The following is a 16937-nucleotide window of genomic DNA, read 5'->3' as shown; positions in this document are numbered from 1 at the left end:
GCAAAGAATACAGATTACATGCTGCAATGTCATCGTCGTCCATGTGTTGGCGCAATTGTATGCATGCCCCCACCATTTTCTGATAAGTTGCTTCCATGTGGTGAGACTGAAACACAGTGTTGATCTTGAAGCCTAATGTATTTGGAGCCTCTCCCTCGCAACACATCCGCGATCTGGAAAATATTGAAGTGTGTTACAAGCTTGTGTGCACTCATTCATTCATTGTCTACCACAGAGGTCGGCAAGTGAGTTTGGCCTTGGATCAATTTTGGTCGAAGCTTTTGAATATCGAGCCAAAGCATTGTATCTTAGTCAACTATCAACTCTTGTACAAAAAAAGACTGATTTAGTAAATGCATCATTTAAAATATGTATCTAAAATTTGCCATCAACTGTTGGTAGTGTCTGTTGTATTTGGACTGTGGGAGGAAACTGGAGCTTGTGTGCCAAGTGGCTCTTAGTAAGGCTGGTGGAATCAGACTGATAACGCTGCACCATTCAGATTTGGCCACTAGAGGGAAGAATACACACATTAACTTCTAGACTACTGGAGATTTTGGATACAACTTTTTTTTTTTCCATCATCTCAAACAGGGCTGAGGCAAGTTGTGGGTTACAGTTGTTGTTGTTGTTTTTGGGGGCTTTCCATTATAAAGTTGCAGTAAGTTTTCAAAGTTTGGAAATTTACAAGGAAGTTGATCATAGTTCATTTGGTAACCTCAGTCTTGACTGAATTGTCCTGATGCACTGATAACTAAAACAAATCCCAACGCCTGCATTGTTACCGCTGCCATACTGAACTGCTCGTGTCTTGGATTTTGATGAAATAAAAATGATCCCCCATGTGATCTATATCCGCATCACCTTTTGAATGTATATACAATGAATATTTTGCAGCGGTTTGCAGTCTCATGGTGTATTATTTTTTCCTTTTAACACAAATGTACATAATTACACAAGAGGAGGTCTTTGCATTTACGTACATAATGACTGGTCAAACAATAGCAAAATCATAGATAAACACTGTTCCCCGGACATAGAATACATGTCAGTTAAATGCAGACCACATTATTTACCCAGAGAGCTAACAGTAGTGATAGTTACAGCTGTATACATACCTCCGGATGCTAACGTTAGCATAGCTCTCGCTAGCCTGCTAAAAACAATAAACACACAGCTGCGCGCGCACCCACACGGAGTTCACATTATAGCTGGGGATTTTAATCAGGCGAACCTTAAGACGGTTCTTCCGAAATTTTTTCAGCACGTTAAGTGTCCAACCAGGGGTGCAAACACACTGGATCATGTCTATTCTAACATCAAGCATGCATACAGAGCCATACCACAACCTCATCTAGGCCAGTCAGATCACCTCTCTCTGCTCCTTACCCCGGCATACACCCCTCTCAGGAGGAGAACTACACCTCTCAAAAAGACTGTTACAACCTGGCCGGACGATGCACTCTCTCAGCTACAGGACTGTTATGCGAACACTCAGTGGGAGGTATTTGAACACCAGGACCTGGCAGAGCACACAGAAGCAGTACTGTCATACATCAGGTACTGCATTGGGAACGTCACTGTGGAAAAGAGCATCAGGGTTTTTCCCAACCAGAAACCCTGGATGACCAGCCAGGTCCGAATGCTGCTCAGGAAGCGTGACGCTGCCTTCAAGTCAGGTGACAGGGAACTGTACAGTGCCTCCAGAGCAGACCTGAAGAGAGGAATCAAGGATGCTAAGTCGGCCTACAAGAAGAGGATAGAGGACCACCTCTCTGATAACAACCCGCGACAGGTGTGGCAAGGCATACAGCATATCACAAACTTCAGGGGCTGTAACATCACACCTGGGAACCCAGACGCCTCGCTGGCAGAGGAGCTGAACTGCTTCTTCGCAAGATTTGAGAAAACTGAGCCCCATACAGCCTCACCACCTCCGCAGCCACCAGCACCCAGCACCGTCACACTGACTGTACAGGATTTTGAAGTGAGACGGGGGCTAAGAGCAGTAAACCCAAGGAAGGCAGCTGGCCCGGACGGGATACCAGGGAAGGTGCTCAAAGCCTGTGCAGACCAGCTCTCACAAGTTTTCACCTGCATCTTCAACCGTTCCCTGTCTCAAGCCACCATCCCATCCTGCCTGAAGACAGCTACAATCATCCCCGTGCCCAAGAAATCATCCACAGACAGCCTCAACGACTACCGCCCAGTCGCCCTAACACCGGTCATCATGAAGTGCTTTGAGAGGCTGGTTCTTCACCACATCAAAGACAGCCTTCCTCAGACCTTCGATCCACATCAGTTTGCTTATAGAGCAAACAGATCCACGGAGGATGCCATAGCCATAGCTCTCCACACTGCGCTGAGCCACCTGGAACACCAGGGGAGCTATGTGAGGCTACTCTTCATCGATTACAGCTCAGCCTTCAACACAATCATCCCGGACATTCTGGTCAGTAAACTTGTGGATTTAGGCCTCCACCCACACACCTGTTCATGGATAAAAGACTTCCTCACGAACCGTCCACAGACTGTTAAACTTGGTAACCACATCTCCTCCACCCGCACACTCAGCACCGGCTCTCCACAGGGGTGTGTGCTGAGCCCACTACTGTACTCCCTCTACACCCATGACTGTAGCCCAACCCACCTTGGTAACACCATCGTCAAGTTTGCAGACGACACCACTGTGGTTGGACTAATCTCAGGAGGAGATGAGTCTGCTTACAGGGATGAGATCCTAAAGTTGACAACGTGGTGTTCAGCGAACAACCTGGCACTGAATGCCACAAAGACAAAGGAAATCGTCATCGACTTCAGGAGGCACCGCGCAGACCCAGCTCCCCTCTACATCAACGGTGTCTGTGTAGAGAGGGTCCAGACCTTCAAGTTCCTGGGCACCGTCATCTCGGCTGACCTCTCCTGGACCCCGAACATCACGGAGATCACCAAGAAGGCCCAACAACGCCTGCACTTCCTGAGAGTGCTCAGGAAAAACAACCTGGATGAGAAGCTGCTGGTGAACTTCTACCGCTCTTCCATAGAGAGCCTGCTGCTGTACTGCATCACAGTGTGGTACGCCAGCTGCACTGAAGCAGACAGGAAGGGTCTTCAGAGAGTCATCAACGCAGCACAGAGGATCATCGGCTGCACTCTCCCCTCCCTAAAGGACATTTACCACTCTCGCTGCCTGAACAGAGCGAGGAACATTGTTAAGGACAGTTCCCACCCCGGCTTTCATCTGTTCGACATGCTGCCCTCTGGCAGACGCTACAGGTGTGTCCGAGCTCGGACAAATAGACTTAAGGACAGCTTCTTCCCCAGAGCCATAACCACACTGAACATGGACATGCACTGACCATCCTACCTCTACCACATACTCTCACACATTCTGGCATGTGCAATACTCTACATTTCATGCTGAAATGCTTATTTATTTAATAATTTACTCCACACTATGCAATACTTATATACTGTGCACTACTTATATTGTATATACAGATTTTTATCCTGCTTAAATTACATTCCAACTGTGCAATATCTGTATTTTTAAATGGTACCCTGCTAAAATCACTTTCATACTGTGTAAATGTTTATATTTCTATTTTTATATACTGCAAAATTACATTTCACTCTGTGATATTTATATTCTATATGCTGCTAAAATCATATCTCACACTGTGATATTTATATTTCTATATTTCATATACTGTTAAAAAAAAAAAAAAAAAAATACACTTCATACTGTGGAAATAGTCTTATTTATTATTTTTATACCCTGCTATGGGTCACGTCTCATAGAAATGCACTTTTTATATTTAAACCCTGCTACAGACCTGCTATTTCATATTGTGCAATAAGAATTTGATGGCTGTATATCCTTTTAATGTAGTACGCTGCAACTGAAAACCCACCTCACGTTAACTAGGGTCACTTTTTCTTTTTAATGTCCTTGACCCATACACTGGTTGTTGTTGTTGTTGTTGTTATTGTTCTTCGTTGTTAGCTGTATGCACTTTCAAGGTGAAGTCAAGTAAATCTCGTTGTACAACTTGTATAATGACAATAAAGGCATTCTATTCTATTCTATTCTAAGACGAATAATGGGAAAAGAAAAAAGCAAGATGATAAACAACAACAATAATAATAATTATTATAAAATACAATACAAATAAAATAAAACAAGACAAAGAAGATATGTTCTAAGCAGTAACTGGTGGGCTGTGGGCAAATCTGTTGTTGTTTTTAAATTATTTGCTGATCATGCTAAAAAATATGAACTAATCTAAACTAGAGATTTGACAATTAACTGACATATGTTCAGTTCTGCATGGAGTTTACATGTTCTCCCCGTGTGTACCTGGGTTTTCTCCGGGTTCTCTGGTTTGCTTCCACAGTCCAAAACATGCAGATTTGGGGATTAGGTAAATTGGACACTCTAAATTCACCGTATGTGTGAGAGTGGATAATTGTTTGTCTCTATATGTGGCCCTGTGATGGACTGGCGATCTGTTCAGGGTGTACCCCGCCTTTCGCCCTATGTCAGCTGGGATTGCGACACTCGTGTGGAGGATAAAGTGGTAGAAGATGGATGGATGTTTGGTTTGAAAAATAAAAATAAATGATGAAATGATGCACAATAAATATCGACTGTTGAGAGCAATTTTTGACATTTTATTCTCCACATCTCACACACCTTGTAGAGTCCTTGTAAAAAGTTAGGGATCAAAGACAACATCCACATTATCACCAGGTGACTATTGTTGGCTTAAGGCAGCTCACGAATGTGTATTTTTGGCTCTGACTGAAGACGTTTTAAGACACTAGCAACAAAATTTAACTTATTTAAAAAAACAATATATTTACTAAATTAGTCTTTTTTGAACAGGATTGGATAGTTTACATTAGAAGAAAAAATCTGTTTTTGCCTGATTTAGATAAAATATTTTGTCCCAATATTCAATTGCATAGAAAAAAGTAGTCCCTGGACCAAACTTTTCTCCTGACCCCTGACCTAGAGGGAGCCTTTGCAATAGGTTTATCTTCAGGGTCCATTAAGATACGATAAAAAAAACTTTCCCAATTTTGAGCCCTGAGATGACACATAAACACATAAAACCTGCACACTTGGAGACCGAGCCTTCTGCTCCTCTGCTCCTCGACTGTGGAACACCCTCCCAGAACATCTGAGGGCCCCACAGACAACTGACAGGGTCTAAAAAACTACCTTTTAAAAAAAAAATCCTTTAATCTGTAATTGCTTTTGATTACTTCTGTAGCACTTTGGGATTTTTTAGAATATAGTGTCTTTCAGGTTGGATGGGTCTCCCTACAAAAGTAAGCCGATACAGAAAAGTCTCACTCACTTTCCTGCTCTTGGCCACCATCACAGGAGTGTCATTGTGGTAGTTCTTGAGGCTGCTGTCTGCTCCACTCTTCAGCAGCAGCCGCACCGTGTCCGCCTGATCTCGGCCACACGCACCATGCAGGGCCGTATTCCCACTGTAGGACTGGCTGTTGACATCAGAGCCATTCTGCCACAGCAAAAAAAAAAAAAGGAGAAGATTGTGGCACAGATGTGATTCATACAGAAAGCAAGCAGCGAAATGAAAGCAAAAGTCTTTAGGGACTAAAGTTACTTTAGGGTTCCCAGGCAAATGTCAGGAGGCACTATATCTTTTTTGACACCTTGAAGCTTTTTTTCGCACTTCATGTTTCATACATATGGAAGACCCAATTTGTTATTCTATATATAGATATGCCGTATTCCATTTATATTGAAAGTCAGAACTGGGAGTGACGTCACCTCTGAGTTCATCACATTCAGGTTGAGAAGTCGGAAAAAAACATGGACGCAAACATATATCGGGCTAGACATTGTTAGCAGTATCAGTCAATAACAACACATGTTTCACAAACAAATCTTGAAATCCCATGTCGTTCAGAAAATTTGGAAATTTCTTAGACTTGTCTTGGAAATTTCTAACACTTTCGAAAAATGGATTTACAAAAGCAACATAACAAGTTTCGTAAGTACGTAAATAAATTATGAAATTTGAAAAATAGCAGTGTTGGTGTTTTTCAGCTGCTCTCAGTGGCTTCCCCTTCACAGCTTGGTGTCCTGGGCAACACCCTGCTTTGCCTGCCTTGTTGCAACGCCCCTGAACAAGAGAACTCCAAGATGGAGAAGAAATTGAAACTAATTGGAATTCTAAAGATATTTCAGGTATTTCATCAGAGAGGCAAATGGAAAAACAGTACTTGCAGCAGATGAGCAGTAAAGAGAAAACCCAACTTGTTAAATAGAGCTGAGTCACAACCCACACCCTGATTACCTCAATGAGGAAGTGGACCATGTCTGCGTTATTGCTCTCAACCGCATGCATGAGAGGACTCTGGCCACTTTTGATGTCCTGATTAAGAAAAACAAATACCATGTGAAAAATCAACCAATGCAAAGACGGTAGATACAATTTGTGATGTTGTGAAACTTAGTCATTCCTGACTCGTGTGGCACAGGAGCTAACCATTGCATTGATGTCAGCTCCTGCATCCAGCAGCATTCTGGCTAAATCCTTATGACCACGCAGCACAGCCAGGTGGAGAGGACTCAGACCTAAGGGTAAAGCAGATTCTGAGTGTCAAACCCTCTGACCATGAAAGCTGGATATGAATCATCAGTTTTTCATGCCATGAAATCAGTGCTTGAAGTTGAAAAAAGAAATAACTGCTAGTACTATCCTTATTTCCAGTGGCTTGTGTATCAGCCAGTGTTAAAAAATAACAATTACTTAAAGGAATACTTCACCAAATTGCATTTAGCTTTGTATTACTAGAATAGGGGTAGTATTTTTGAAAAATTGTGCTTCCCAACCTCAGTTTCCCCTGAGTTGAGAAATATCTTCCTTCTTTTCTTTGTTACGTGCCCACCAGTGACACTTGGTCCAGTTATCGTAACTGTTTGCAAAGATGGAGGACACTGTTTACATTCTGGGAATGAGGTCCCGTCCCCCTACGAGTGGGTCTAGATAAGTGTCACTAGTGGGCACATAACAAAAAGAAGAATGAAGATGTTTCTCAACTCAGGGAAAACTGAGGTTGGGAAGCACAATTTAAAAAAAATACTACCTCTATTCTAGTAATGCAAAGCTAAATGCAAATCGGTGAAGTATTCCTTTAAGAATTTCAACAGTGAATAAAACATTACAGGACATATTAGTTGCGTTAACATGCAATAAAATGAAATGACTATGAGGACACAAGGGAGAGGGCAAGATGGAGGCAGATAATCTGCTGTGAAAGGGAGAAGACCAAAAGAAAAAGAAGAAGAACATCTAAAAATGTCAAGACTATATTTCACATTTTGTTGATTTATGAACACTGAATAGCTCAAATGTATGCAGACTAAAAATAATCTGTGTTCAAAACCCAGTTAAAGAACAGCCTGCAGAAGTGTGAAGTGAGATTTTCTGAAAGCAAGCAGGTGTGAGTAAAATTAATTTGCACAATAAACGATCAGATATCCTATTAACTAACACCTAAATTCATTTATTTGTTAAGTATTTTAACACGTGCATGTTTTTAATAAATCATGCAGTTTTTTCCCAAACGCTATATAACGGGACCCACTTTTTAAAGATGGGAAACTTATTATGACCCAAATCACAATATCAGTCATGACAAGAGTCAATAGAGATCCAGTAGCTGACGTCAAACAACCACGGTAACGCCCTGTGGCAGGAAACAGCGCTGTTCACCTCTGTATATACTAGACTACACATATATCAGGCAATATGTCAGACAGCTCGTCTCTTTGCTGGCTGAAGATGGTGGCTGGACAAATGGGAGAACATTTTACCGGATCCCCACTCATCCAGAGAGATAGCACAGGTGAATTACTGCTATGAAACATGCTCACAGTGAGCAGAATAACACGGAGTGATGGGAACAAACACAGGCAACACATTTTGTGGTTAACTCTGGGTAAATCATGGACTCAGACTAGATTTACCAAGTGCTAGTCTGCACAGCAACTTTATTTACATTACACTGCCTGTCGCTAATGCTAACACTATATTTAGAAGGTAGAATCCAGAGTTGAGTGTTTGTCACAAAGCCAGATTGTATCCATTTGTTTCCCTCCAGGATCTAAACTTTCAGTGACTCTCAGGAGTTAATCAGGACGTTGAAGCTGTTTCCAAAACTCCTTATAACGCTGGAGGCATTATAAGGAGCAGATATATTCAGTTTATCAAGGTATATGCAATATATCTGTTAATCTCTGTGGATTTGAAGTGCGCAGTGAAATCTGACAGGTTGAATCCAGCACCGGTCCCGTTCTTTTATGCTGCCACCATGGCTGTTCATAGAAACCAAATCAAGTGACATCTATTTGTGCACATGTAACTGTTTACAAACTATGTTAAGTGAATTTGTTATAACATCGTTTTATGGATGTTAATTAAAACACGTACACATAAATCTTAAATAAAATCACTGAGTTATTAGACATCTCTTGGTAATTATTTGTCTCGCCATTCAAAAATAATAATGGCAGTCAATTTGAACTTGCCGTGATTTATATTAGAAATTGCCTCATGATGGTTTGTCAAATTAAAAAAGTGGGTCTCCATATAAATAAAAGTAACACTGACTTTAAGAACTTTCAACTTTCAACCACAACCTTGCTGTGCTGAGACAGAATGTACTGTGTTGACTTGGCACTAACAACAAACCACAAGAGAGGGAAATGTCCTCTTTTTTTCCTGCAAACTCATCCAAAGCAAACAACCTGACACTGACCAGAATAAGGGTTTACATTGTGTGTGTGTGTGTGACACAAGGTTGGTTTCTGTTATTCTGTCAGAAAAGAGACGTGTTATGTCACAGTGTTCTAATTATTACATTTATTTGGCCATTTAACTACTGTGAGTCACTCAGTTTGTCTCAAGAAAAAGAGGAAAATCAACAGATATAAACAGGCATATGATGAAAAAGTCACCTGTTTCTGTTTATTATTCTGTCTACTATTATTATTATTAGTAGTAGTAGTAGTAATAATAATAATAATACATTTATCATTACATTACTTACAACTTGAAGAGGAAGTGATGGCAATCACAAGGCTTAATCAGATTACATAATTTAGTGAGAAGAGCTTGTGATTTTATGTACAATACATGCCAAGGAGCTTCTTTAGTAAAAACACAACTTACCCTCATAGTTTCTGATCTCCAAGCATGTGGGGGACGAGGAGCGAGAGAGCACCACAGAAAGACATTCACGCTGGTGGTATTCACAGCAGAGGTGAAGCGCTGTTTGGCCGTGACGGTCCAAGGCAGTAGGGTCGGCTCCTGCTCTCAACAAAACACCCACCATGTCTGGCTGCTGGGTTATTACTGCCAAGTGAAGGGGAGTCTGGGATGACAGCAGAGATAACAGTTTAGATAAAACCAGTGTATTCAGGTCCATAACCATAAAAAGGTAATATGACAGGGTTTCCACTATCACGGAATTCCTGGAAAACGTATTGGAATGCTTTGAATGTTTGGGAAAGATTTCAAATAAGCTGTCAGTATGTTAGGATGACATAAGAAAATTTTTTTTTTTTTAAAGATGGACAGTTAAAATACATGTAAATGTGTTTGTGTGACAGAAATTGTACTGAATGTTGGATTAAAACACAGCCAAATAATGCGATTTGGATACTAGTTATTACTACATGTATACATACTACATATTCCCCACACTCATATCAATTCCCCACTAGATGTATATCCAATATTTAATTTAACTTGATAACTGCACCAAAGGGTGTTTCTTTGTGTAGAGTAGAAATCCCATGCTACATTTTGGCTACGCAGTCTGTCATAGGGCTATTACATAATGTTAGCTCCATATTGCTGCACCTTGTGATTGCTATGCTATGATTGCTACTGATATTAAACTACTTTAGTTAAGTCATGGGAACATGGTAAGATAAACTATTATGAGAAGGTTATGAAAAAGTTTTAAATATTCATTATTAAAATGTGTGCAAACCACAAATATATAAATTCTGGACAATGATCGCACTCTCTGGTATCCTCACAGAAATCACTCCTGTCTCTCTCAATCTAAGATAAAGTGATTTTGTTCCATTACATATGCCACTATTTTGAATAACCTATCACAGCAACTAAAGGTTCTCATAATGGAAATTCCAGCTCAAGGCCTTTTGCTGATCGTGTACAACATACAGTACCAGTCAAAAGTTTTGACACCTTCTCATTCAATGGTTTCTATTTTTAGTGGAGACATCCAAACTATGAAAGAACACATGGCATTATGGCGTAAACAAAAGGGGGGGGGGACTTTTTTTCACTATCTGTAGCAAGGTCATCCAAGAGCTGCAACACTGATGGTAGAAGTATGTAGACCTCAGGGGAAACTATGATGAAAAATCCACTACATGTGGTAAAATTCCACCATTGCATCATCGTCAGCCTATGAGCTTTTCAGCCAACCCTTGTCCATTATGAATGGACAAATGATATGAATCATTACGTGCAATATACACTCACAGCAAATTTTCCATCACACATCTTTCATACCCATTCACACACTGCCGGCACATCCGCCAGGAGCCATGTGGGGTATGTAGACTAGCTGAGCCAGGAAACAAACCCGCAACCTGCGAGTTGAAAGGCGACTCGCTCTACCTCTGAGCTACTGTCACCCCGATAAGTAAAGTAATCCATCCAAACAATCCATGTTTTTATGTGACTGTATATGACTAGCTTGCTAACAGAACCTTTCGAGTGTGTAATTTGATATTACAGAGCAGATACTTGTATTAAAAAGCAGTGTTTTCGTCAACGATGGCGATAACGAAATTATTTTGTTGATGCCCCTTTTTTTCATGACGATAACGAGACGAACATCTCATGTTTGACGACGGAAACATGACGAGACGTGTGTGAGTTCTCGTTGACGAGACGAGAATGGACGTAAATGTCAGTGTGTGGTTTGTCAGACATTCAGAGTGCACGACATTTCTGCTTATTGTGCGCGGATTCTGTCAATCAAAACCTAAAAATGACGTGGTCCGTGTTTCAAGACGATTTACGCTCCTTGCCCTGGTGACGTGGCGCTGTCAGGGCGCACTGAGGATGGCGGGAGAAGCCGCAGCGAGTGCACATGTCCGGGAACATGTGCACCCCGGGAAGCAGCGAGGTCCGGATGGGGGTTAGCTGTAAACCACCTTCGCCCCGAGCCCTTCCAAGCCTTCCGAGTCAGTACAACACTGTTGTATGATGAAGTCAGCATCAATTCATGAAAAAACTGTTGAAAATATGGAGATTAAAGGTTTCTTCCCAACAGTAATCTCCAATACTTATTGACCTAAATGGATTTGTTAAAAGACTATACTTCTTTTTTTTTAAAAAAACTAAAACTAACTTTTTTGAGTTTTCGTCGACTAAAACTATCACATATAGAAATGACTAAAACGTGACTAAAACTATCACATATAGAAACGACTAACGTGACTAAAACTATCACATATAGAAATGACTAAAATGTGACTAAAACTATCACATATAGAAAAGACTAAAAAATGACTAAAACTATCACATATAGAAATGACTAAAACGTGACTAAAACTATCACATATAGAAATGACTAAAACGTGACTAAAACTATCACATATAGAAATGACTAAGAGTGACTAAAACTATCACATATAGAAATGACTAAAACGTGACTAAAATTATCACATATAGAAAAGACTAAAACGTGACTAAAACTATCACATATAGAAAAGACTAAAACGTGACTAAAACTATCACATATAGAAAAGACTAAAACGTGACTAAAACTATCACATATAGAAAAGACTAAAACGTGACTAAAATGATCACATATAGAAAAGACTAAAACGTGACTAAAACTATCACATATAGAAAAGACTAAAACGTGACTAAAACTATCACATATAGAAATGTCTAAAACGTGACTAAAACTATCACATATAGAAACGACTAACGTGACTTAAACAATCACATATAGAAATGACTAAAATGTGACTAAGACTATCACATATAGAAAAGACTAAAACGTGACTAAAACTATCACATATAGAAATGACTAAAATGTGACTAAAACTATCACATATAGAAATGACTAAAACGTGACTAAAACTATCACATATAGAAACGACTAACGTGACTAAAACTATCACATATAGAAACGACTAAAACGTGACTAAAACTATCACATATAGAAATTACTAAAACGTGACTAAAACTATCACATATAGAAAAGACTAAAACGTGACTTAAACTATCACATATAGAAAAGACTAAAACGTGACTTAAACTATCACATATAGAAACGACTAACGTGACTAAAACTATCACATATAGAAAAGACTAAAACGTCACTAAAATTATCACATATAGAAATGACTAAAACGTCACTAAAATTATCACATATAGAAATGACTAAAACATGACTAAAACTATCACATATAGAAAAGACTAAAACGTGACTAAAACAATCACATATAGAAATGACTAAAACGTGACTAAAACTATCACATATAGAAAAGACTAAAATGTGACTACAACTAATAAGCGTTTTAGTCTTAAAAATACCATATTATTTTACGTGAGGGAGGAGGAGGAGTGTTGTTTTAATTTCTGGTAACGAACTTCATCTCAAACCTGTTGTACCAGGTCGAGGTAACAGACTCGATAAAACCCTGCCTGCAAGGACAGACAGTCCCTAAAACAAATAAATAAGGAAACATATCCTGTGATTTTCACACATCAGAAGGTAATGAGATACAGGAATACGAAGTACTTGCCTTTGCCTGCATAAACACACCCAACCCATTCACACACACACATTCATGCCATAGCTGTCAACAATGCATGTCATCGTTCAGCCTTTCACTTTTTCACCACCAGCATGACTTCTTTACTCAACCACACCACAAAACTGGAATGAAACAACACAACACTGTTGCACCATATATCACAGAGCAACAGCAGCCACTGCAAATACTGCAGTGACAGAAATGAATGGATGAATGATGAAGCTCTGGACAAAATCCCTTGAGCAATCTGGGATATTCCTTGACGTGGGGTCAACATGTATCATCCTGGTGATAATTATATCAGCTCTGGTCAGGGACGGAAGCTGACAACTTGAGAAAGACATTGAGTCATAAAGGAAGTTTTATTATAACCTGGACATTTTTTAGCCGAGTTATATATTAACTTGGCCTATGTTTCGTTTTTGCTCTGTGTGTGCATATGTGTGTGTGTGTGTGTGTGTGTGTGTGCATGTGCTGGAGGTTTGTTCCAGTAAAGACAAAAAAAAAAGTTGTCTAGCTGTGGAATTCCTTCTGTGTGTCAGTACTCGTGTTCCTCCCTTCAACTCCCGTTTCCCTGAATTCTGTGAGTCACACACACACACACTCACATGTACATTCTTCGCTGTGAAACAATCATTGTGAAATCAGCCATGATACAACAAAACTCATACGATAGCACCCTCTTGAATCGTTTCCAGGGGCCTTTTTACAGCCTTCCAAAATAGACTTCTGAGAGCTGGCAGTCGTGGCTTCCTGTAAGGAAATTCAAAGTGACGAAAAAAAAAAAGTTCCAGCATAGATAAGAGGAAGGCCGGGAAGAGAGCAAAGGCTGGGTGGCTGGCTGGGTGGAGAAACACAGGAATGAGGAAGAAAACGGAAGCGGCAGAGGGGAGTCCGGGGGAAAAGACAGGATAACAAGGGAAAATCCCTTCGCTTTCCCTCATGCCCGTCCTCGCACACTCACATTCCTGCAAAATGAGCAGACCAATGTGAACGAGGCGAGCAGAGGAGAGGAGAGGAGAGGAGAGGAGAGGAGAGGAAGACTCTAGGTATCAACAGCTGCAGGCAGTGTCAAACACAATGGAAGGTGGAAGGTGATGCTCAGAGACGGAGACCTTTCTTCTTTAGTGAAGCCTCGGGGGTGAAGACACTCCTGTTGCACAAATAAACATCGCGCTCTTACGTCAGCACTGTTGACAGTTAAGCGAATAACACAAGTCAGTTGATCGGTTTACGATTTAAAAAAAACCTAAAATGATCTACAGATATGTGCAGCAACAGCTTTTTATTTTTTTGGAGGGGGGTGGGTGAGAGACTTCAGTGAGCGAGCAAGACAGAGCGCGGACACACAGGATAGAGAGAGAGAGAGAGAGAGAGAGAGAGAGAGAGAGAGAGAGAGAGAGAGAGAGACAAGCAGAAGGGAAAGTCCCGAGAAACTACCCTGTGAACCTCAGCTCAAGGTAGAGCGGGGGGGGGGGGGGGTCATGTGACTTCTCAGAACGAGGATACTAAAGCGTGCACAAACACACACACACACACAGATGTCTCACGCATGCACATCAAACACTAAAAAAAAACAAATTTGCCTGTCACCAGCATGCACACAAACACGTGTCTATATAAATGATCAACAGTACAACAACAATGGCTGACCATTTATAAATATAACAAACAATCTTTTATTGATTCATCACCTTCACAGTGCGCTGCAGTCACATAAAACTGCCTTTAATCTCTACGACTTGACTCTGCGTGCATGTCTAAATGTGGGTGGCCCCTGGGGATTCGGTTCCCACTGCACCATCAGCTGTGGCAACAAAAAAGCACACTGCTACAACTACTGTATGTGTGTGTGTGTGTGTGTGTTCCTGAACTGCTCGGCATGACCAGTGTGGGAGTATCAAACAGCTGTCTCTATCATCATCATCGTAATTCAGGGAGAGGGAGGCAAGTTCAAGCACTGCACCATTTGCTCAGTCACGGTTCTGATACTAACACTCAGAACCACCGAAACTCAGGATTTGTCATCAGCGTTGGCAAAGGTGGTGTTTTTCATTTTAATTTGTGCTTGGGAAGCTGATCGGTCCATGCCAGAAATTGTTTTTCAGATTGAATTTATATATGCTTTGTTTAGAATTTTCAACAAAAAAAAAAAAGAGCAACAACAAAAGTTCCCTGGCCTCATTTAGATAAATGCATGTTTATGCCTGGTAATCACTCAAAAACCACATGATCTGGTAGGCAAATGACTTTGACAGGACCCGTGCCTGAAAATCTCCCTTTTTGGTTACAACTGCGTTACAGCAATTGTGTGAAAAAAGTGTCTGTGAGTGTGTGTGTGTGTGTGTGTGCGTGTGTGTGTGCATACACAGGGCACAGACACAGGATATCACAAAACCCTATGCTGTCAAAGGCTCATGCTATGAGGAAAGACAACAACGGATGATATAACCAGCGATATTTCTGGTAAGTGCACCCATGGCGTCCTGAGTGGTGTGAAACCCCGGCTTTGAGAAACAAAGAACTGCACAGGTCAGGTGTTTTCTCTGTTGGAGGATGAAAGAGAGAAAAGCTGGCAGGCAGGCGACAGAGAGGGGAGGAGGTGAAGGCGACAACAAAGAGGAAAGTGAATGTGGAAGTGTTGGCTTAAGACCAGTGGCCGGGACACAGGCGTTGGAATGGAAAACACTCAAGCTAAACTATAGTGTATAGCTTTTTCACATTAGAGTGAAGGTTCAGGTATTTTAAGTGTGGCTGTATGAGGTACTGACACACGATGCTGACTTCACACAAGACAAAAGCCACTCTTCTGGTCTACTGTTGCCTTTTTTTATGCCACTTAACGTAAATCAAAATACAGGATTTCAATTACTGAAGTCACAAAAACGTGATTTGAATTTACAGATGGAGGCAGCAGTGGATCACCAACTCCTGTGTACCACAATGTAAAATCTTGGTGAAGAGGAGTGAGGGGTTTACAAAACAACACAAAGTTAGGGTTCCAGTTGGAAAAAGGGGCACAGATTTTATTCGGTAAGTTCTGTCACGTGATTAAAATGAGTTCTTCTTAGTGTCCTCACTGGTAGCCATGTTTTAATTCAGAGCAAACAATCTGGTTCTCAGTGCAGGGGGTGCACAATGGAGTCAGGGCTGACTATGTGACAGTATCTCATGAGACCACATTTGAGAAAACTGTCATAAATATAATTATAATATAAACACAAGAAAATGGTTGTTTGCAGGAAAAGAAAGAAAGAAAGAAAGTGTGGGACACTGGGTGTGCAGGTGACATGATCAAAAGTCACTCTTTGCCATCCTTTATCTGACTTTCCGATCACAAACCCTGAAAAATCCCTTCCCATTGTGAAAATGCTCAACAGAGACTCATGTTGATCATAAAACAGCAGACAAAAGAGAACACTGGAAATCACATGAAGTCCTTCCCAGCATTTGAACAGCTCTGGCTTGCGGCAGGTGGAGAAACCAGGAAGGGTGAATTCCACTGCATAACCATAAGCCGCCATGACTGTAAGAGTACACGACAACACGGTGCAAGGCGAGGAGGAAACCAAGGCACTTCCTCTTTCATTCTTTTCCCTGTTACGGTTATCAGAGTGAGGCAGGAGACTGTGCAGCACATGGTGTCAGAGCAGAAGTCCCTCAAATACACTTGCATCATGTTATGGTGACTGTGCAGAGACTTGAATGACAGAGATCTGGTACTTGTATTTGCCTAACCTGACGGAGGTTGTTGTAGACATCAACGCTTTTGGGAGCCAACAGCAGGAGATGGATCAGTGTACAGACCACGGCCAGCTCCCCCTGCACCACAGCTATATGGAGAGCTCTGTAATGAACACAAAAAAACAACACAATCTTTAGGCAAAGGTTGAAACAAAAATGCAGATATTTTAATGCTGCAGATTAAAAAAGGGTCACGGGTGTTTATGTTTGACATTGTGACCCACGGACACACTGTGTTCTGGAGGTAACGTTTAAAGAATGGAATAGAATCTCAATATTCTTTGGGTCGTGCACGTCATGAATGAAATTCCATTGCATTTCTCGCCATCAGACT

The 16937-nt window shown here is 41.0% G+C and overlaps 1 protein-coding gene across 1 annotated transcript in view; it reads right to left on the bottom strand.

Moving 5' to 3' along the window:
* Positions 1-16937, bottom strand: part of bcl3 (BCL3 transcription coactivator) — a 29674-nt gene that overhangs the window by 1594 nt on the left and 11143 nt on the right. The window contains exons 3-8 of the mRNA XM_058648649.1: positions 16598-16706; positions 9216-9417; positions 6528-6616; positions 6336-6413; positions 5367-5534; positions 74-173 (exon numbers count right to left, since the gene is read on the bottom strand). Of these exons, the coding sequence (XP_058504632.1) occupies positions 74-173; positions 5367-5534; positions 6336-6413; positions 6528-6616; positions 9216-9417; positions 16598-16706 (746 nt within the window). The remainder of the gene's footprint in view (positions 1-73; positions 174-5366; positions 5535-6335; positions 6414-6527; positions 6617-9215; positions 9418-16597; positions 16707-16937) is intronic.

This window comes from Solea solea, chromosome 13 (assembly GCF_958295425.1).
Source record: "Solea solea chromosome 13, fSolSol10.1, whole genome shotgun sequence".
Taxonomy (NCBI): Eukaryota; Metazoa; Chordata; class Actinopteri; order Pleuronectiformes; family Soleidae; genus Solea; species Solea solea.
This window is presented reverse-complemented; position numbering and strand designations above follow the sequence as displayed.